The 23,632-nt window shown below is 38.3% G+C and overlaps 1 protein-coding gene across 3 annotated transcripts in view; it reads left to right on the top strand.

Annotated features, from left to right (window-relative positions):
- The window catches only part of LOC140212479 (zinc finger CCHC domain-containing protein 2-like), a 59,572-nt gene extending 45,448 nt beyond the window's left edge, over nucleotides 1-14,124 (top strand). For 2 of the 3 annotated variants that reach the window (XM_072283331.1, XM_072283330.1), the window contains 3 exons: nucleotides 3,900-4,025; nucleotides 9,531-10,943; nucleotides 11,940-14,124. In XM_072283331.1, coding sequence (XP_072139432.1) covers nucleotides 3,900-4,025; nucleotides 9,531-10,943; nucleotides 11,940-11,992 — 1,592 coding nt within the window. In that variant the 3' untranslated portion in view covers nucleotides 11,993-14,124. The remainder of the gene's footprint in view (nucleotides 1-3,899; nucleotides 4,026-9,530; nucleotides 10,944-11,939) is intronic. The other variant, XM_072283332.1, reaches the window with a different exon arrangement.
- The last annotated feature ends 9,508 nt before the right edge of the window (nucleotides 14,125-23,632 follow it).

The following is a 23,632-nucleotide window of genomic DNA, read 5'->3' as shown; positions in this document are numbered from 1 at the left end:
AATGTATTGCTACTGAGGAAAGTTTGCATAGTAATTATGAAGGGGATGAATACCCTTTTCCAGCCTCTCAATTTTGGTTTTTTAATTTTTAGTAGATTGTTCGCAGGTTTTAGAATGTCTCTTGATTTGATATGATACACAATATTTTGTAGATTAGCTCAAAAACCCCACTTCAGTATATATAAAATTTAGAAAATGACAGTAAAATGAGAAAATAGCATGGGAGCTGAATACCTTTTTCAAGGCACTGTAGAGTTGATAAGCTAGATTTGAACTCTGATGTAGCTGAGAGGAGGACTGTTAGCTGGATTCTTTGTTTCAAGGGGTAATTAATCCCATAGATTAAGAATTATAGACTTGTTTAATCAGTAAGGTCAGGAGAGAATGAGTATAAGTAAAGCAGCTTGGGAGTCTCATTCCTTTAAGTTTCTTGCAAATTAGAGCAGAGGCAGCAGGCTGTGTGTACAGGGGTAAATTCAGGTTAGAGTGGAAAAGTACATGTAGTCGTACAGTGATAGCATAGTAACATAGATGCTGTTCTCTGCAAGTAAGAGTTCAAAAGTCTGTGTTGCTGGTCCATTCCAGAGTTCTAGAATGTAGTGCAAGATTTTAAACAAAAAAACAAACGAGCATTGGCATTGATGACGTAGGTAAGACTAAGGTGAAGGTTGAGCAGATCTTATTTTGGGAAATAAGGAATTGCTGAACCATCAAAGACCCTGTCCCTGGAAATCAGGAAATAGTGGAAAATCATAGATCGAGAATGAATGAGGAGATGGCAGAAACTTCTGTTTTTTTTTGAGGTATTAGAAATTATTAGGACTGAAAACTGATCATTCCTCAAGACTGAGGAATCTGCATCTATAGATGTGCAAGAGGTGGCTGGAGAGAGAGTGAATACACTGAATGCCATTGTCCAAAATTCAGTGTGTGTACATATTGAATGTAGCAAATGTAAGCCCCTTAAGTAGAAGGAGAGAGAAACCATGAAGAGGATGAAATAAATTAGTGAGGAATTGGTAAGTGAATTTTGGATTCTTGAGATTAAAAGGTATTGAGAGTCAGAAGGAATTCTGGTACACAAAGCTGAGAACTAATGCAGGTACAGGAAACAATTTGGAAAGCTTGTAGGTATATTGGCCTTTATTGCAAAAGGGTTTGAACAGAAGAGCAAAAATGATTTACCACATTAGGCAGGGGTCCAGTGAGATCACACATGGAATAATATGATTTGAGTCTGGTCTTGCATCTTAAAAAAGAATATACTTGTGATGGGGGTTGTGGGTGCAGTGAAAGTTCACCAGCGTTATTTCTGCAGTTGTGGGCAAGGGTGAAGTGAGAATAGGCAAATGTTCTGATACTTGCTGGAGCTTTGAAGAATGGAAGCTTATCTCATTGTGACATTGACAAAAAAATCAATGGCCTAGACAGAATAGATGCAGGAATGCTTACATTAACTGGGGTGACTAGAACTAGGGAATTGCAGTCAAAATGAGGGGTTTGCCTTTCAGAACTTGTACTTTCTTTACCTTGCGTGCACTGAGTGTTTGGCATTCTCTGTATAAGGGGTCCATAGAAACTCAGTGGCAAATGTATTTCTGCAGAGAATTGTAGAATTTCAGTTACTTAAGGACTCCTGAGGTGTAGGTTTGATGCAGGAAAGTGGCAAAACTGAGTAGCCTCCAAAAGGCTTCCATCCTGGTGGGGGGGGGGGGGGGCATCCATATTGTCTCATTGTGAGGTCAGTTGCGAAGAGTATATCAAAAGCATCAGCTGATTGCAAATGCTCTGATCTATGGCTGTTGCCAAGATGAGTTCCAAGACAAGTCAGTTTAATTCTTAAGATGACATGCAGATTTGGTCATCCTTGTGTATGTGCTGTAGGAATATGTATTCTTTATTGCTGTGTGTTTGTCACTGGAAGGTAAGTGGATTTCCTGTTTGGGATGAACAGCAGCAGTATTGGCTTTGATATTCAACTTAAAATTACAGAACCCTGCTCGTACAATTGCTCAGCATAGTATCGTGCAGAAATTTTGTGACTGAATTTTGGAAATCTTTGGAATTCCTAGAAGATTTTGAAAGAGAAATTTGAAAGCTGGTCAGCAATTTTACAGTTTTTGAATCTCTGTAGAAGTGCATTCAAATTATTTCTCAGAAATGTTTTTTTAAAAAGTTTCAGCAAATACACCTCAGGCAGTCCTGTAATTATTGCTTATTTCACTTAATACCAACCTTTTGCCTTGTGTTACAATGGAGGGTCAGTTGCTGACTATTTTTAAGACTGATTAGTTTTCACATATGAATGAAATTGTGGAATATTGAGTTCGTATGGGAGAGTAGCTGAGAAAAAGATTAGCCAAGATACAGAAAGGTGGATCAGGCAGAAGTCTGAATGGGTCTAACCAGTTTTCATAGGATGGATGTAAGTTTAAATCTAGATGAGATAACTTCGGGTAACACTGCTACTTCTCTACTCTTTGTATTCTTCAAACATGTTCCTCCTTTTGTAAGTCATTCCTATTTATTTGCAGTGCAATGATTTCACTTACTGCCTGCCAAGGGAGTCTGCTTCACATTGGAAGGATACTAGAGTTTTATTCGGCCATGATGGTTGTTTGGAAAACTAATGATAAATTCAAAAGAAGGCACACATTTGGTATTCATCAAATGGTTGTGGGTAGAACTGTTACTGTCAACATGACAGCTGCTTTGGCCTAAAGGATGCACACTTGGACAGTGTCGTTTCTGGTTTTACTTCAGGATTAAATCATTTTGTTTACAATTACATTGTGGAGGCCCTAAGACCTGAAAAAGCTGGCTCATATTGAAAGGCAGCATTTTAAAGTGGAGGCATAATGCAAAGAAGGGATATATGTTTGACCTAATTAGGTGAGTGTTTGAATTGTATTTCCATTGGATTCAAATTGCTTAAAATCTAATTTCTAAAAGTCCTGAAATAAGATTTAGATTGATGTCATGCCAGCTTGAAACAGTCATCTAATTCCAGTTGTCTTCTATTTGGTAACCATTCTTCAATCCATGTTGGTGCACTTCCCCTGGTACCATGAGCTCGTGTGTTGTGCAGCAGCCTTTTGTGGTGCCTCGTCATGTGCTATTCCAAATACACTACATCTATAGATTCCCTTCTGTTTACTCTTCTGTGTCTTTGTGAAGAACTAGCATATTTGGTAAATCTGATTTCCCTTTCATCAACCAATCTTGATTTGAATTAAATCATGGTCATGAATTCAGTTCGTGAAAAATGACAGTTACTATCACCCTGTGCATGTTGGAGTTTGTGGCCATTTCTCCAGTAATACATTATTTTACTGCTGAAGTTGTTACACCATCTAGTGGCTAATATGAAATAATCCCCAACCTTTTTACTGCTGTTTTGTAACACTAATTGTATCTAATGCAATTAACATTTTAATATATATTCTCAGATAATGCAAGTGCTATTTCAGGATGTTTTTCTTTCTGCAGAATTAATTACTCATTTTGTTTTCAATGAAAGCAGCCTTATCAATATTTCAAGAAGTATTTGCGCTTGTGTCTATTTCTGGTACATTTTGCAGTGTCTAGTAATTTTCAGAAGACATTAATTTTCAATCTGCTAATTGGTTTGTTACGGGACTGAGGGTTGTATTGGGGTTTACTATAGAAGAGATTCCTCTTCAGGAATTAATTCCTGCATCTGATCTCTACTTCTGAAATGAAATTGGGAACAATGGGGGGTGGGGGAGGGGTGTAGTTCAGACTGGCCAGTACAATAACAAGGATGGCAAGAGGGGTGTTTTGCAAAATAATGCCTTAGAATACTATACCACAGACTTTGTAAAGCAAAGTAATTGGCTTTGCTTTATTACTCAATGGCATCTACGTCATTGTTTTAGAATTAAGGGATGTTGGCTGTGGTCTAGAGGCATGTGGAGACAGCTCTTCAGAAAGCTACAGTTCTCCTTCTAGCCCAAGACACGATGGAAGAGAGAGCTGCGAAAGTGAAGATGAGAAAGACAAAGGTGAGTTATTCTGCAATTTTAAAATCTTGCTAGATTGTTTTTTAATCTCCTGCAGTCAAATTAGAATTTTCTGACACAAAGGCTGTTGAAATGAGCTGACTTGCAAGTGCATGTACTATATTTCAATCTTCAAGCAGAGGGTTGAATTTATTGGGTAACACTGCATTGGAAATCTGAATTAGGTGTTTGATGCAATTGAAATAGTTGCAAACTGAATCCTACAGGTTTGTGACAGTTTTAAATTTTCATACTCCTGAAGATAGAAAAAAGCAAAATATTGTCATTGTAATCACCCTAATGAGCTACTTGTATTTTGCTGTGCTTGTTTTAAGTATCGCAAATAAATACTGATATATAATATTGCCTTTATTCATTATTTCATTTCAATTTGTTACTAGATATCATGCAGTGTGAGCAACTTTAACACTAAATTAACAAATCTCTGAAATACTTAAAGGTGGTTCAAGCAATTAAGGCGAAATACCTGAATGCAAAAATTACTAACCTACCCATCTGAAATTCTCTAGTAAATTAAGTCTGTTGCATTCTCTACCTTGTTTCACTATTTAATGTGATTTAGAATGGTACCTGCACAGCGCATTGTCCTTTCTTTAGATTTGTCTTGATATAATAATTCATTTAAAGGGTTTCAAATCATTGTCTCTTCATCCAGCTGTGACTCCTCCCTTTAACCAGCACTCTTCCTCTACTGGAAAAGTGTAAACAGTCGACATTTTGGGCCGACATCAGGACCTGATGAAGGGTCTTGGCCCAAAACATTGACTGTTCAATTCTGATGAAGGTTCTTGGACTGAAATGTTGACTGTTTACTCTTTTCCATAGATGCTGCCTGGCTTGTTGAGTTCCTCAAGCAACACACAGAAAATGCTGGGATTTCCATTATCTGCAGATTTTCTCTCATTTCTCTTCCTATACTGGCTTGCTCCTTATTATCCTAGCTCCATTGACGTTAACTGGTTTGGCCTTAATACCATGTATCAAGAAATTTCATTCCTTGTATCCTGTTAACTTCTGTCTTCACTTTCTCCCCTGTAAGGATGAACTAAAAAACAAGTTATCAAAGCTTTGAATGCAGTGATTCTCTTAACACTATGCACCTGAGATTAGAAATTGAGACATTAATTTAGAATGTGCAAGCCAAGAGTTGGGAAGGAGTAAGAAAGGAATTGGTTGAAATGGTTTTTCAAAGTTGCTTTTTCCATATATACATACTAATGTGTCAGACCAAATCACTTACTTTGGAATATTAAGCACTGGTGCAGTGGCAAATCTTGTAACCAGTCTGCACATAGCCAAAGAGCACATCATCACCCGGGCCACTTCAGTGAGAGGAATGAATATTTCCTACGACAAAGGATGAGCTTTCTGTTCCTCTACAATTAATTGCTTGGTTGTCTGCTTCTGCTAGGTAAATGGGCTTATAAGAAGTGTTATCACAGCAGGAGATTTTTTTTTGGAGGGAATGATTCACATGCCTGATGAGGGCACATTGTAGTTTCTTCATGGCTCAAAAAAATAGTCATCAAATCTAGAGTATTACAGCACAGAAAGAGTCCTTCAGCCCATCTAGTTTGTGTCAAACTATTATTCTGCCTAATCCCATTGACTTTTACCTGGACTTTAGTTCACCATACCCCTCCAAACTTCTCAAGTGTTGACACCAAACCCGCATCTGCCACTTCCATTGGCAGCTCATTCACACTTGCACTGCCCTCTGATACCCTCTGAGAGCATGTATAATCTGTAAATCACAGTAATCACCCTTTCTATTAAATTCCATGACTGTTCAGTTTCCTCAAAATCACTCAGTACCTCAGTACCTCTTGCCTTTAATATAGCAAAATGCACAAGGTTCATCTTTGAGGACCTTCTGCCTATGCTTTAGAATATATATAATATATCAAATGCACATATTCTGTATATTTGTATACAGAATAGTGCCAGAAAATGGCCAGCAATAGCATGAATCTTCATTGATCCAATCGTGTTTTTTGTACTTGCTGTGATTGCTGACAAGGAAATGAATCTCAGGATTGTACAGTGCTGTGCAAAAAGTCTAGGGCACATTTATATAGCCAGTGTGTGTTGAGTCTTTTGCCCAGTGCTGTATTTCTCAACGTAGAGTGGAGATAGTTTGAAAATATGGCAGGACCAAAGGATGTTGGAAATGGTGAGGGTGGAGTGCCATGGTACGTATGTGGGGCAGATAGCAGAGGAGTGCTGGGGCAGGGGATGGCGTGGGTGCAGGCACAACCAGCCCTGATGTACCAGGCAAGGTCATTTGATTCCAAACAATTGGTTTCTTGATTATTACAGAATGTGTCTCTGGTGTTTTCCACTCCCTCTCCTCTCCTCCTTTCCCCAATCATGGTTCCCCCTCCCTGCCCCCTTCCCACTCATGAGCCCATAATAGAGACCCATATCAGAGTCAGGTGCATCATCACTCATGTATGTCATTTTACTTATTTTGCAGCAGTACAGTGCAATACATAAAATGACTACTGCACAAAAGTTTTAGGGCATCCTAGCTATATATGTGCCTAAGATTTTGGCACAGTACTGTATATGGTGACATATTGTACTTTGATAATAAATTTACTTTGAACCGGAAAATTTCACCCACCCTGCTCATGAATTGTTGGTCCCACTCCCATCAGAGAGAGGCTATGTCGCATTCGCGCCAGGACCACAAGACTGAAAATAGTTACTGTACTTGATGTCACTTTATGTATATTCAATCTATGTATGTAAGCTATCTTGTGTATTATATTTATTGTGTTCATTATCTTTTTTTGTGCTGCTGCTGATCTGGAGTAACAATTACTTTTTTGTTCTTGTGTACTAGAAATGACATCAAACAATCTTGAGACACTTGAAAGAAGTGTAGTAGTAATTGGAGTTGTAGAGTACTTCAGCACAGAAGCAGCATACAGCCCATCTAGGCCATGCTAAACTGTTATTCTGCCTAGTCCCATCGACCTGCTCCTGGACCATACCCCGCCCATCCTTTTACTAAGGCAAAATGTTGCAATGGAACCTGCGTCCGCCTCTTCTGCTGGCAGTTCGCTCCACACTTGCGACATCCTCTGAGTGAAGCAGTTCCTCCTCAGGTTCCTGTTAAATATTTCACTATTCACCCTTAACCTGCGACCTCTAGCCCTAGTTTTACCCAAACTCGGAGGAAAAAGTCTGTTTGCATTTATAATATCTATATCTCATAATTTCGTACACCCTTATTAAGTACTCTCTCATCTTCTATATATACTCCAGGGAATAAAGTCCTAACCTATTCAATTTAGGAGTAAGAAAGGAATTGGGTAACTTTTTTATTTATGTCAAAGTTGCTTGTTTTGGTTTTAAGTACATATTGTTGTGTCAACCCAAATCAATTATTCCAGAATATTAGTCAGTGGTGCGATAGCAAATCTAGTAACCAATGTAACATGCTGTAAGGTTTCACTGCTAATGTAATGGTTTCTCTGTAGCAGCAATGTTTGGGTTATGACTGAAGATAACGGGGCATGTTAGCCAATGAGCAGGATGTTGTTCTTGTGTATCTGGGAGCCGGGAATTCACGGTCTTTTGCCGGGGTGAGATGAGGAGAGAAGACGCGAATGGAGAGAGTTGGTAGACCGCCAGACGGAGAGGACTTGGAGCGAGGGTCTGAAGGTCAGCGACGACCGGAGGAGGTTGATGGTGGATGAGCAGCCTTATCAATGAGCTCCAACATTGCGCATTAGGCTTTTTCATGAGAATGGGCCTTTTTTTTTTTGTTTCTTTACTAACCATATAGTCAAATTTAAGAATTATAAAGCTCAATCGTTTATTCACATATTGTGTACTATTTGTTATTTCGTGGTACTGATTTGTAACGGAACACATTGCGCAGCATCCACCCAAACAAGATTTCCTAAGTTTTGCCAGGCCGGGGGCTATCATCCCCTATATTAAGCCGCTAGCTGAACTGAGAGTTACACCAATTTGCACATAGCCAAAGAGGCACATCATCACTAAGACCATTTCAGTGAGAGAAATGCATATTTCCCAGGATGGAGAGCAAATTTATGTTCTGTACAATTAATTGCATGACTGTTTGCCTCTGCCAGATAAATAGGGCCTTGGATTCATCCGTCCATTTGTAAATGAGGAGTCCTTTCAAACCGTACTTTGTCATTCATTATAATCTGGAAGGAATAGTGGGTCTTCAACCCACAATCTTGACACAACTGTGGAGCGAGGCTGGTGCTCATGATTGCGTTTCTGTAAATATTGTGAAAAATCTGCAGCAGTCAGGTTTCTCCATTGTTTGAACAGGATGTTTTAGTTAGATTTCCTGCCGATGTATGTCTTCCTTAACTCTTCCTGACCTCTATTAGTATCCTGACTCTGTGCAACATATGGGAGAGTTTTTACAATTTAAAGAAAAACTATACATCTGTAAGTGGTATCACAGTGGGAGATTCTTGGGAGGAAATGATTCAGTTCTTCATGAACTGTCATGCCTTCTCACAAAACATGGTCAAGGCGAACTTCATGCTGATTTCAACTGAGGAATTGGCACTTCTGTGTTGAATGCCACTTGTAAAGAGTATTGAAAATAAGGAGATAGAATAGATAACTAAATGAGGACTTCAGTGTATATTTCAAGGAATGCCTCATAGGCAACTTTCCTGTGAAGGATCAGAGCAAGTCTGAAGGAGTAATGAGGGGTGCTAAAGGGGATAGATTCAGAACTCAAGGTGGTGCATCTGTGAGGCCCTTGCGCATCATTTGCACAAACTTGAATTCAGTTGCAGTCTGCGATAGGTTAGTGTATTTCTCCAGTATTGCTGTCACAGCAGGGGACCCACCATGGTTCAATACTGAGCACTAGAGGGCATCCTAGATGTAGCCCAGACATGCCTCAAATAAAGAGGTGAGAACCAGGTACAGTGGAAATAGTTGGAGGACCATGTGGGGTACCACAGATGCCAACACAAATAAATGGTAAATCTAAAGTAACTTTATTCAAACATAATGGTTATTCTCCAACATTTACCCTAGCATACATTGTTAAATGTAGTTGTATGAAAAGTCTAGATGAATAACATGCATGCAGAAGTAGATTGGTTTTGTGTTGCTTATCTGTATTTGATATTTTTGTTGGACAAAAGTATAAAGGGAGTGTCTGGGCAGTCAGTCAAGATGCAGATCACGCTTAATCTAATTGAATGACAAAATAGGCTTTGGGCATTGTGGCTGCATCTTTGCTCTTCAAGCATAGCTGTATCCGATCAGACTTTGTGAATTATATCTCCTAATTGTGGAAAATATCTATTTTTTCCATCTCATTGTAACTGTTCATTGAATAATACCACAATTTTTTGTCATGGATGTTTTTGTTTGAACATTATGAAGCTTTAGCAGCTCTTATTTCATAAAGGCTAAAGTAGTGCAATGCCTTTATTTTGTCACTATCTTTATTGTCTTATTTTCTTTGGACAGATTCTGACAGCACTTCAGAGGATTCTGGGAAGGATAGGCAGAAGGAGCGTGCTGCCTGTAGCTCCTCCCGTGGATCTACCAGCAGACCAACCGCTCAGGTTGCACCAGTGCAGAGTGAGAATGGTACTATTCCAGGAAATCTGGCAACCCCTTTGCTTCCTCGCATTCCCATGATGCCTCCAATACACTACATGATGCAAAATGGTGGAGCAAAAGCAGACTATGTTTCTCCAGTAGATGGTAAAACTGTGGGGATGATTGCTACTGTCCCTCCTGCTGCCGTCTCTCTTCGAGATTCTTCGCATGTATCGTCAGTTGGTGCTGCAGAAGCAGGGAAGAGATTGGACCTAATGCCCTCACCTCTGTCTGTGGCAGCTCCTTTCCTTCTGCAGGCTGCTGGTCCTGCTTTACATCCAATGGTGCATAGACATAAAATGACAGCACCACAGATTAATTTGGAGAACTGCCATGTTCCTGGACCCCAACCACCAGCAGGCACTGTGAATATTGGGTCGGCCAACACTGCCTTTATTCCAGTTCACAGCCACTCTCCCTCCGGGAAGCTTGCACCATCTTCTGTTTTAGATCCCACCGCTAAACCTTCAACACAGAACTTAGGACTGAACACCTTGTTGCCTCAGACAGATGGAAATATAGCAGCAGCACCTGAATCTGCCAATTTAAAAGTAATGCTTCCTGCTGCTGGGCTGCCGCCGCCTCCACCTGGCTCGTACAACTTGAGCGGAACTCCAGCCAGTGTTATGCCTTTACAAGGAACAGCAAACTCACCATCTCCTGCAGGTCAAACCCAGTCCGCTGGATCGTCGGTTCCTACCCACACTCCGGGTCCTGTACCAAGCCTCAATACCGCATTAACTCACAGCACAGCTCAGAGTGATAGCACCTCTTATATCAATACAATAGGAAATACTAATACTAATGGAACCATTCAACATGCTCAGCAGGTTGCTTGTGGAGCTTGTAGTTCTTGCGGATGCCGAGGTAGCTGTGGGACCAATAGTAATCCACTGTTTAATTACTACTACCCTAGTACAATACCTAGCCAGTTTATCAGAGTTCCATTGATCCCTTTAAGTGGAATGACTTCACTTTGTAATGGTAGCTACCTCAACCAAGCACATCAAAACAATGGATCCCAGATGCCCTTTTATCAAAATCCTTACACTAGTGGACTAATACATGACCCTATGGCAAATCAGACAAACTATGGGATGCAACAAATGCCAGGATTTATCCGAGGATTTCCATTAATGTATCAAGTGGCCAACATGGTCACCAATGTTAATGGGTTAGGACCCAAAAAGAATGGAACTGTATCTTGTTATAATTGTGGTATAGGTGGACACCATGCACAGGACTGTAAACAGCCATCCATGGAGGCCAGTCAATCAGGTAAGCATTGTGTTGTATTTAACACAAACAAAATTTGTTACAGAAATATCAGGTTGTCACACTACTAGGATCTTTAAAGTGGGCTTTTACATATTCCCTGTATGTAAACTGTGTATCTGAGTTTATAAATACTGAGAGTTATGGTATGTTAACCAATGTAATTGAAGTATTTAATCTTGATTGAAATTTTGGACAGTGAACAGATAACAAAACATTTCCCAAGCCAGTGGAGTCCATTGAATGAGTTGAAAGTTAAGTTTGGTGCAACTTTGAAAGGACAACTTTGAAAATTTCGGGATTCAATATAATTCAGCCTCTACTTTGCAAATCTGACCATTTTATTGAGTTCTTAATGATCAGAAACAATTTCTGGATTTTTTTCTTTTGATTAACAATAGGATGCCAGGGTAAATGTCAGATTGCATACCTCCACATAGAACAAATGTTCTTGGCATTATCTTCATTTAGTGTCTTGCTTTTTAATTCGCATTGTTCTGATTTCTTTGCGCTGTTGTCGTGCTGAAATTGGGAGTATTTGGCAAAAACGTTTAATAACTATATGAACCAAATTGTATTTAGATATTATTTGACTAGAGCAAAAGACAATCTTTGACTATAGTTTTGTAAAGATGTTAGTTCAGTGCTGTAAATAGTTGAAACACTGTAAATTTGGTTGTTATCCCCACCTGAAATCAACTGTGCACCTCTAGCAAAGGGAGGGGGGAGGGGGAGGTGGAAGAGAGCCAAATCTCCGTGAAATAGAAAGTGAGAATTACGTATGATTGCTTCCAAGTTCCTCCATCACTACAAAACAGAAATAGTCCCTTGTTAAATAAACCATTTGAACAAAAGTATTCTTTGCAATCATTTTTGATATATTGGAATGTACTATCTAAATTATTATACAATTTATCCCTAAAGTTATTGATATGGTTATATGTTGCTTGTACTAAATCCTGCAGTGAACTTTAACTAATACCATCTTTTTTAAAACAGGTGCCTTCAAGTTAAAGTTTGCCCCACCTCGTGATTTGGATTCAGCCGACTAAGCTAGAAAATTTGGCATCATAAGCAATGAGCCTGTAATGTGGGTTTGGCTCTAATCACACTTCTGATCCTCTTTTCATTCAGCAAAAAAAAACTAAATGGTTTTCTCCATTTGTTTGGGATTAGTACATGGTCACTGAAGTCTGGATTGCCTTGAATTTTGGCATTTTTGTTTCCTCTGAACACTCTTCACCTGTTTTGGCTACAGTGTTCCTGCAGCAAGCAGAGCATTTTGTGTAATGTCCTAGAAATTCTTACAATAATGACCTCTGGTTTTGCACTGATGAATGTATTGTACCAAGTGGCACGTGCAATGTTCATTGTAATAATTTATGGCAGTGTTTCAGAATCTACCTGTCCAGTAGACACTGAGCTGGAATGAGCAGACATGCTGCCAGTTGAAATGCTAGGTCACATCTTACATCGTGTTACATCTTTTGTCTGCATCAAATTGTCTCTGTGTTTTGAATTCCTTTTTCTTCTCATTTAATATTATCCTTTTTCAGTTTATGTAGAAGCAACTCCACTTTCAAAATTAGACATGAATTTAAAAGTTCCTTGACCTACTGGAAAAAGAAAAAGAATCTAGACATTGACGTAGATAATACCTTTTATAATGATTTTTGAAGAAAACATTTTGGAAAACTGAGTGCTGTAATAATCTTGATTTAAAAAAAAATATATAAAACAGGAAACACTTTTCAAAGTTGTCTGGTTAGTGTTCTTTTTCAGTAGAGCTTAGAAACATACAGATTAAAAAAAAAATTATTTAGAGGGGTTAGTTACTCCTATTACTCTGGGTGATATTTATTTTGGTTTGAATTTGACAATGTTTTTTTTCTCCCCTTTGACTTTGGGTAGAATATTGAACAGCTGCACCTCTTTCTCTCTCAACCCCTTCTTTATATTGTACCATTAACTAACATTGGAAATTACTTAATTCTTTAGAGACTGAAAAAAAAAAAAATTAAACTAGGCCTTCCTATAGCAGTGTTTACCTGGATTTTCTAATGTAAAACTAATTTTGTGCTTTTAGTGATACAAAAAATCTTAAAGTACCATGATTAGAGAAACCACTGAAACATTTAGGTAGCATAAGCTCTGCAAATTGATATGGTACTGAATTTACCAATTCGTATGAATTTTCCACTACTACAATGTGAAGACTGACACTCAATATTTTAGATGGTATTAAATCATGTCAGCAATGCCCCTAATTTATGCTGCTGCTTTTTTGTTTTTGAGAGAAAAAGCCAATATGCACTATTTGTATTTCTGGGTTTATTTCTTAAAAGTGCACTGACATTCACAAGATGATGGCGGTTTTTGAGGGTTGTTGCATTTTGGTTCAAGGATTGCTGTCTAATCTTGTTTGGCATTCCTTTAACATTAACTCCAATGGAAATCTACAGAGCTATGATATTTGTGTGCAGCAGTCTGCTTTTTCTTTAAATTAACTAGCCCCTCAAGTGGACTGATGTATTTTGTTGACTTGAAACCAAGCAAGTGTCATAGGATATGAATTTTTTGTAGGATTTTAAAAGGTTTTGTCTTGTCCTAAAGCCCCATGTCAACAAAATGCTTACAGCATATTTTAAAAAAAATGGAGCTGGCTTAATCTGTTTGGTTATTCTAGTTGAGCTGCTTTGAGTAGCTAGACTTTGTGTACAGGACAGCAACCTGAATTATTTCTTGCATGATTTTAAAAAAGAAAGCTGCCACCTGTGTAAATCAGTTAATAACTTATTTTCAAATCTCCAGATGAAGTGTGGCAGTTAATTTCCTTGAAGCACATTTCTTTTACTTGGATTTTTGGATGACCAATTGAATACAAAGTAACTATCTTAGTGTGACTGTGCTGTTAAAATTAGAATGAGAGACTGGGAAACTACATACATGAGCCTGTAAGACAATGTGTTCTAAATAACTTGGTTGTATTAGAACTAATTTTATGGCTTAAAAACTGTACTGTATATAAGAGGTATATTGCTACCTTCAGTTTGTTCATTTGTTTACTGGCATTCTTTGATATTCAAGATGTTATGTACTGGAAAGGTCACTTATATTTCTAGAACAATTTTGGGATTTTATGCAACTTTTTCCCCTGAATTAATAGCAATAAAAAATAAAAATCTTTTATTACAGTTTCTTATTTTAAGCTTGTCCTTGCCTGTAATGCACTCAAATCTAATGACTAAAGTTGTTTTGACATTAACTATGGAATATGCAGTTCAATGAGCAGAATGCAGATGGAGAAAAGAGTTTTGAATCTCAGAATTGTGACTTAATTGGTAGCTTGCTGGTTCCAAGTTTATTCTCTTGTCTCAAAACATATTTTTGGTGGAAAGTTCCATCTTTCCCAGGGCCTCTGTTAAAGGCGCTAAAAGAAACAGCATATCAAGCACAAATAAGACATGCCTTTTTATTGATGTGCCCTTTTGATCTTTGCAATGCAAGCACGGTTGGTTGCAAGAATATGGGCCTTATTTGGGGAAATTATCTGCTCTTGGGATGATTACTTGTGCCTGCACAGATCTGGGTTCTTCTCCAAATACCACGTCTAAGTAATAAGTGGTTTAAATGTTAAAGTCTACCAGGAAACATGTTAAATTTGATTTCTTTCTAAAAGGTAACAAACATTGTCCCATAACATTGACGCAATAATGAATAATTACAAATTGTTGATAAACAAATCAAGAATACTGAAGTGCTGACATAGACTTGTAAGATATTTCCTCATTGTCATTCTGGAAATCTACCTGTTTTAACAATTTTGCTGTGACTTTTGTTAGCTGTAATTGCGTTGGATAAATATTGAGAGTCAGATACACATACCCATTGCATTTATCTTGTACTTTGGACAATGAGCAGTCAGTATTTTGGCTATTTTCTAAATGTGAAAGTTTAGAGGTGCAAAGACACCTGGGAGTCCTCGTGCAGGATTCCTTAAAGGTTAACTTGCAGGTTGAATTGGTGGTAAGGAAGGCAAATCCAATGTTAGTGTTCATTTCAAGAGGATTATACTGTAAACGCAAGGATATGATGCTGAGCTTCCTGGGATAATGTGACATAGGATGTAATACTCCATCAATGCTATTTGTGATGCATACTAACTCAGAATTTCCAGTTCCAAAAGTAACACAATGTTTATCTTCAGACTTTTGAATGTTGCCATTGTAACTTCAGCATGTTAAATTTGCATTGGAAAAACAGCCATGATTCTACTTAAACAATTTGTGGCAGCTTAAACAGCTCAAAGGTCTTTTAACTTTAATACCCAGATACATATTGAGTTCCTCAGGCCTTTAACTTGTGCTTTTTGTGTAGATTTTTGCTCCTTCATATGCTGGTGAGATTAGCTACATATCCGACACTATTTAAATAAGGATAATTCAAAATGCACAAGTCCGCACTAAACTGTGTCAAGAAATGATACATGTTCTTTCAAGAAATAGTGAAATTAGAAGGGACTCCTTTTGTGCTTTATTTGCACAGAGGAAAGTTAACTCACTGGAAACAAATCTTAAATTACTTAGCAAATTGTCAGGCAACCAAATGACTGAATAGTATAATCCTACTGCTATTGGCCTGATAACCTGTTGTTATCCTAGGCTGATGCTTAACTAATCCTAAACAAAGCCTGACTCTTGGTAGAGCTTCCAGCACTACATTGAAGTAGCCCTGAACCCAAAATTTATGAAAGCTTCAAGATCTGCCAGAGCCCTACCTCCAGATTTGTTAACTTCTGATGCTTGGCACATTTTTGTATCAATATTAGACCAGGAAATTCAGATTTACAATACTTCAAGTGAAATATAGAACATAGAAACACAGCCTAAAGCACAATACAGGCCCTTTGGCCTACAGAGCTGTGCCAAACATGTCCTTACTTTAGAAATTACCTAGGGTTACCCATTACCCTCTAAGCTCTACGTACCTAACCAGGAGTCTCTTAAAAGACTCTATCATATCCGCCTCCACCATCGTCGCCAGCAGCCCATTCCATGCACTGGCGCCTCTCTGCGTAAAAACAACAACAACTTACCCCTGACATCTCCTCTGTACCTACTTCCAAGCACCTTAAAACTGTGCCCTTTCGTGTTAGCCATTTCAGCCCTGGGGGAAAAAGCCTCTGACTATCCACACGATCAATGCCTCTCATAATCTTATACACAGTCCAGGCCATCAACACTACAACATTCAAAATGGTCCAGGCTATTGTAATGAAATGAGATTTTACCTGGTGAGAATATATGATATACTGTATAAGGTAGTCAAAATGTCGAATTGAACATAAGGACATTAGAAATGGGAGCAGGAGTGTGACATTTGGCCCATCAAACCTGCTCTGCTACTCAGTAAGATCGTGGCTGATCTGGCCATGGACTCATCTCTACCTACCTGTCTTTTCCCCATTACTCTTAATTCCCCCTACTATGCAAAAATTGTAGCTGTTTTCTATTATTTATGACCTGGTCTAAAGGACATTTCTTATGAAGACAGTTTGCGCGATATGTCTCTAAATTCCCCTAGGTTATCATGTCAGAGGAATTGTAAGTACCAGTACAAAGAAGGCAAAGTAGTGCATAACCTCAAAGGTGTAAACGTTTCTTTTCTCTTGTGATCTTGGTGTAAAGTACTGTAAATATTGCAGCTTGTTGCATGAGATCTTGGTGAGTTTTCAATATCAGATTAAGCCAATATTATAGCTTACCAGCATGTGGTTCAGTGAATGCTACACCGTTGGAAGTTAATGTCTTTCAACTATACCTGTAGTTGTTTGTGATCTTCTGCTGTATCCATTTCAAAGTTTGATGAGTTGTTGCATTAAGACGTGTTCTACTGTACACTAGTGTTGAGATGGTTTTTTGAGTTACTGTTACCTTCCTGTTAGTTTGAGCCAGTCTGGCCATTCTCCTTTAACCTCTCTGATTAGCATGGCATTTTCACCCACCGAATTGCCACTCTAAACAGAACATTGCCAAAACTGCCACATAACTAGACGCTTTTTTTTTGTTTTTTGCACTATTTTTAAACTCTAGAGACTTGTGTGTGGAAACTCCTGTGAGATCAGTAGTTTTGAGATACTCAAACTACTTTGTCTGGCACCAACAATCATTCTACAGTCTGTCACTTAGATCATATTTCTTCCCCATTCAAAGGTCTGATCTGGACAACAACTGAACCTCTTAACCATACTTGAGTTGTGGCTGATTGGATATTTGCATTACTAGCAGGTGTATGACTGTACCTAATAAAAAGGCCACAATGTATTTCTAGCTCAAAGTTATGAGAATTGGAGATCTTGTAGGTGCTTGCTTCCATGTCCCTGGTATGCCAGCCACCCTCATTGGTTGGCAGATGTTGCCAGAATATTCATTTAGATAGTACACACTGACAACATGATTCTGGTGGTGGAAGCAGTGTTTAGGGTAGCTGGAGTCAATCCAGTGAACAGGGTTACGCAAAACTGCTTGAGAGTTGCTGGAACTGCGCTCTTTCAGGCAAGGGAAGAGTATTCTATCATTCATACTCCTGCCTAATGCCTAATAAATTGGGGAAAGTCCTTGAGGTGTCAGGAGGTGAGTCACTTTGTTTTTCTATTCCTAGCCTCTGACCTTTTTCTTGTAGCCATAGTATTTGCGTTCCCAATCTAGTTGAGTTTTGATGAATGGTGAATCCCAGAATAGAGGAGGTGGGAGAAGGCATTTCTTTGATTTAATTGTTATTTTGATTTATTTCCATATACCCTTTAAATGTCGTCACTTTGATCCTTTGTTATTTCAAAGTCCTGTATTAACCAATTTATTCTGCAAATGTTTTCCAATATATCAACATGCCTTGGAAAATTAAATTAATGCACAAAGGTTATCAAAATTACTTTAGACTTCTGCCTTGTACAACAAAAAAGAATCAACGTGCATTATGAAGGCTGCTGCTGTTCCATAGACCTTGTCTTCCCCCACCTTTCCAGTAGAAGTAAATGAAGATCTGCTTTCAAGATTATTCTGTAATCCACCCCATAACTGCATTTAAAACACCTGCATTTAGAGCACCCAACTCATGAACTTATTTGCACAATTAGGTTGCTTTAAACTTAGAATTATAATCTTGTGACTTTCCTCTCCCTCTCCTCTTTAAAACTTTAATGTTATATATGAGTTTGGAGGCCAAAGGAAACACTGCATTCTGAGTGCTTTTTAAAAAATATTTTGACTTTTATATAGTTAATGTTTCTGTTTTGCGGACAAAGTAGTTCGATCTAGTTAACAGTAATTTGTCCTGAGAATATAACCATTTGTGCTGTCTATTGTGAAAATCTTCATTTTTCAAATAGCTACCGGGAACACTTGTCAATTCGTAAAGATCCCTAGCTTCTGTCATGCCATTAACCAGGTTGCGTGGCTGGTCAAACTAAAGAATTATTACAGACTAAGAGGGAATATGTTTTTTAAGCTTAACTGCTAAATATTATGTACATTGTAAAATTTACTACATGATAGATCTTAAATGTTAAAATTTTGGGGAATTTTTGGAACTATTGTTAGGGTCAGTTTGCTAGCTTAATGATCTTGATTTCATTGGGACTGACTACAAACGAGTCGATGGAGGAACATTGACAGCACTTGCATTCAATGCAGCTTGTGGATTTGCTGTCAATTTTGTGGATTAAATACACGTGATACTTTTGGTGCTACTGCAATATAGTCTGAACATTTCCTTATTTTCCTATTGTAATTCATCTGCAGCTTTATATTAAGCATTTTTCTGTTGGCATTGTTAATAAGATTTAGAAATTGGATGTTTATTTACTGACCACTAGAGGACCCCACTCACCATTAAATGTTATTATGTGCACTTCGTCTTTCTGTCTAAACGCTTGCAGATTTTGCCTTCAGTAGTAGCTGCTCTCACAGAAATTGATCAATTGCTTTTTGTAAAACAAGTAATACCCATTAATGGGAAATTTAGTAGGCATGTTAATTGTTTGTTACATAATGGAAAAAATCAATCCTGCCAGTGGTAACCAATTATGACATAAGCCCAGAAGGAAAAGGAAATGTATTTGAAGGGGGAGCAGTCATGCATTCAAGTTGGCTAGGTAGCCAATTACATTAATTAATTCTTGCAGTTTGGAGAATGAAACATTTTTTAAACTGTTCATTCAGGTGGACAACAAAACATCCCTCCAGAGTTGTCCTCTGGTTTCTGGTCAATGTTCATCCCTCAAACAACAACTCGAGGAGAAAAAATGTTCGTTATGCATTTTATTTTTGTTTCCTATATTTATCAGTGCATATGTTGCAGAAATAGTTTTGGTTATAAAGTGCTTGGAGCATTCAAAGGTTGTAAGAGGAGCTATTACAATTGAAATTGTCACAATTGTAATAAGGATGAGATTTTCTTTGGAGACCCACATGCATATTGCATACCTAGCTATTTGCATTAAAATAACTTATGCTTTTAGCTTATGGTTCAAGTTGTCTTAAAGCTGTGCAAATTTTTTTAAAAATGAGACTACCATTGAAGGCAGTTTAGAAAGATGGAACAATTTATTATCTCAAATTGTACTAAACATTTACAGCTACAGTAGAATCTACATAAACACAAATGTTTGGGAGAAAGAACACCTAGTTTAGTTAACAAGCCTGCTGTAGTTGATAAACTCTAATCTCCTGAAAATTGTGCTTTTGCTATTTGGGTAAGAATTAACCAAATGAAAATGTACATTTTTGTACTGATGCTAGAAGCCGTGCTGGTTTGGAGCTGGAACTAAGCAACATGATCAATAAAATCTACTACTACTATAACTACTACTTCAACTTTGGTTCCAAACATCTGTGCAGAATCAACATGTTCAGAGGGAAAGTTGAAGTCAAAATTACTTTGACTTCTCTGTTCAGATACTGTATAAATAAGTATCTTGTCCCATAGTCTTTAGAAATTGGAAGAATATATGTAAACTTGCTGTCTAGGTGTTATCACTGTTACTAGCACGATAGTTTAGCAGTTAATGCAAAACTTTACAGCACAAGTGATCAATTCCTGCTATTGTTTATACATTCTCTCCATGACCGTGTGGGTTTCCTCCCACATTCTAAAGACATGGAGCTGGTGAGTTTTGGGTATGCTATGTTGGAGCCAGAAGACTCTTTAGCATAGTCCTTGCTGATTTTATTTGATGCAAAGGATGCATTTCACTTTATAGTTCAATGTACATGCGACAAATAAAGCTAATATTAATCTTTAATCTTCACCCCCTTGACTTGCACAATAGAATGTGGTCAGTTCACACATGAATAGAATGTTGTGTTCACATCCACTCGTGATAGTGATCCAGCTTTGCACATAGCTGGGACACATAAAGCTTGTAAAACTTGTAGTACCATTTTGTCCTTTTAATTCCTCATAAGGGAAAAAAAAACATAGTTCAGTGCAATGTGTTTTATCTTTACTGAAAATCATCTTCAAGTAGTTATAATATGCTGCAATATATTTGCATCTTTGTCTTTCTAAAGGATTATATCTTTGTGCATGTTATATAAGAAATGAAAGGAGAGGATATGGATACTTTTTTTTAGAGATCTTCTAAAGAGCTATTTATGAATCAGCTGTTCACTTTAAGCCATGAATGTTGCACAATCCATTCAATGTCTTCATTCCTTGTTTGTCCTGAAATATATTTGTGTCTCAATGTACTACCCAACATTGATGTCCACAACTTAAATGCAGTTTAATCCATTTCTATGTACCCCTCCCCCCCCAGTGCCTGGTACTGTTTGCTACTTTTTAATCATTGGTACTGCTGCTTTTCATTTACCTATTTTGACATTCGCACTAGGTAATGAAATGTTCAACTGAAGTGTTCAACATTAGTGCTTCCAATTGGTTGTTAAGTTGTGCAATCAATTAAATGAGTATGCTCAATAAGGTGCACATAAATGCTTCAGTAGAAATTAAAAGCGTAATAGTATAATACACACAATCAAGGGTTTTATTCTGAGGTATTTAAATACCACTGGTTTACTTCAACCTTAAGGAGGGTGAACCCACAGAGAGCATATGGCCCAAATGGGGTACCTGGCTGATTACTACAGACCTGTGCTGATCAACTGACTCGAGTGTTCATTGAGCTCTTTAACCTCTCACTTTGGTAGTCTGAGGTATCTATCTGCTTCAAGCAGAATTCTCTTATGTGGGTGCCTAAGAAGAATGTGGTAACCTGCCTCAATGTCTATTGTCCAGTGGCACTTGTGTCCACAATGATAGTGTTTTGAGAGGTCGGTAATGAAACCTATCAATTCTTTCCTGAGGAGTGACTTGGACCTAGTCCAATTTGCCTCCCAGCACAACAAATGTTTCTTCATTAAACTCTTGAGTCTTTATCAAATGCTGGAATATCTGGACGGTAAAGATGAAAACATCTGGATGTTCTTTATTGATAACAGTTCAAAACTAATCAATAAGCCTCAATACCTCCTTGTGCAATTGGACCCTCAATTTTCTCACTTGCAGACCCATCAGTTTGGATTGGCAACATCTCTACAATTTCCATCGGTACAGGTGCACCATAAGGCAGTGGGCTTAGCCCCCTGCTCTACTCGTTTTATACTTAAGGACTGTATGGCTAGACACAGCTCCATCGGTATATCTAAGTTTGCTGATGGCACCACTGTTGTAGGCTGAATCAAAGGTGGTGACGAATCACCATATGAGAGGGAGCTTGAAAATCTGGCTGAGTGGTGCCATAGCAACAATGCCTCAAGACCAAGGAGCTGATTATTGGCTTCAGGAGAAGGGAATCAGAAACCCATGAGCTATTCTCATTGGTGGAGCAGAGTTAGAGAGGGTCAGTGACTTTAAATTCCCCAGTTATATCATTCTAGAGGGCCTGTAGTGGGTCCAGCATGTAAATGTAATTACGAAGAAAGCATGGGAGCATCCTAATTGAAATTTGTCAATATTCAGCTTGACATCTTAAAATTTTGACAAACTTCTATAGACATGTGGGGAAGATAGTGACTGGCTATATCACAGCCTGATTTAGAAGCACCAATGCCCACGAACAAAAAATCCCACAAAAAGTAGTGGATACGACCCAGTCCATCACCATTGAAAACATCTACACAGAGTGGTATAGAAAAGCAGCATCTATCATCAGGGTTTCACCCCCCCAGTTTATGCTCTCTTCTCACTGCTGCCATCAGGAAGAAGGTGCAGTTGCCTCAGGATTCTCATCACCTGGTTTAGAAACAGTTATTACCCCACGGTTATTAGACTCTTGAACCAGAAGTGATGACTTCACTTGTCCATCAATGCACATAGGGACTCATTTTCAAGTATTCTTCATCTCCTGTTTTCAATATTTATTGTTTATTCTTATTTCTGTATTTGCAAAATTTGTTGCCTTCTACACTCTGGTTCCTACAGATGCTGCCTGGCCTGCTGCGTTCACCAGCAACTTTGATGTGTGTTGCTATCAGTATCTTAGTGCTTCTTTAGATCTTCTCCGTTGTAGAAAGATGACCCCTCATTTTTTCAAATTCCAAAGACTACAGACCCAACCTACTTGGCAAAATTAGGAATTGGGTGAATCTCTTTTAGATTGCTTCCTATATCCCTATATCCTTCCTTAAGGGAAGCAAATCCCTGCACAATACTCCAGGCGTGCCCTTGCCAACATTGCCGGACAATTTAAAAAAAAATTAAACTCCAGTTGTTGCCTTTGTAACTACCTACTGCATTTGCTTAACATTTTATGATTCATGCACAAGAATACCAATCCCTCTGTACAACACACCCCGTTTCATCTATCACCCAGCTTGTACTCCTTTACCCTTTTCTGGCTTCTCCCTTCCTTTCCAGTCCTGATGAGGGGCCTTGGTCATGACATCAAATTTTTATTCCTCTCCATAAATGCTGTTTGACCTGCAGTGTACCTTAAACTTGTATGTGTGCCTTTTGATTCTTCTTGAAGTACTCCACCTCGCACATTGCTATATCTAAACTTCACTGATCTTTTTTCCATTCAAACTATATCTCATTGTGAAAACACAATATCCTTATTCTAACATACTCTTTCACTTGGTTTATTCAGGAGTAATAAGCGTGTATTCTGTAATAATGAGCCAGTTAAAAATTTAAAAATGCAGTGATATTATTACAAAAAAATTGAAATTTACAAAAACGTGGGAGATAAAATGTTGCAATGATGAAACCAATTTCAATGTGAATTTTAACGTAATCAGTTATCGGCAGAGGAGATTTTAACTGGAAAAGTATACCTACTATGCAGGCTAGGTCGAGGTCGATTTTGAAAGAATGAATGGTGAGGAATAGAAACAAAAGTAACGAGGGGGGGCCCCCTAATGATCCAGAGCTGGTGTAAGGGTGCCAGATGGAAAAGTCTGGATTCCTTCATCCAGTCCCGATGGTGCAACTCTACTTTTCCATTTGGAGACTATTTCCCTTTATTTTCTCTTCTCAGCAGCTCGCATCCATTACGGTAGAAGAGATTAATAGACAGGTGACGTTACCCTGCCGGGGAATTGCACCCCAAGACGGGAAATGCAGTTCCTTTTCCCTGGAGCTGCTCATACGGTGTGTGAACGATTTTCTGCCAGGGAGACTCTAACTCCCAC

Source organism: Mobula birostris, chromosome 19 (genome assembly GCF_030028105.1).
Source record: "Mobula birostris isolate sMobBir1 chromosome 19, sMobBir1.hap1, whole genome shotgun sequence".
NCBI lineage: Eukaryota > Metazoa > Chordata > Chondrichthyes > Myliobatiformes > Myliobatidae > Mobula > Mobula birostris.
This window is presented reverse-complemented; position numbering and strand designations above follow the sequence as displayed.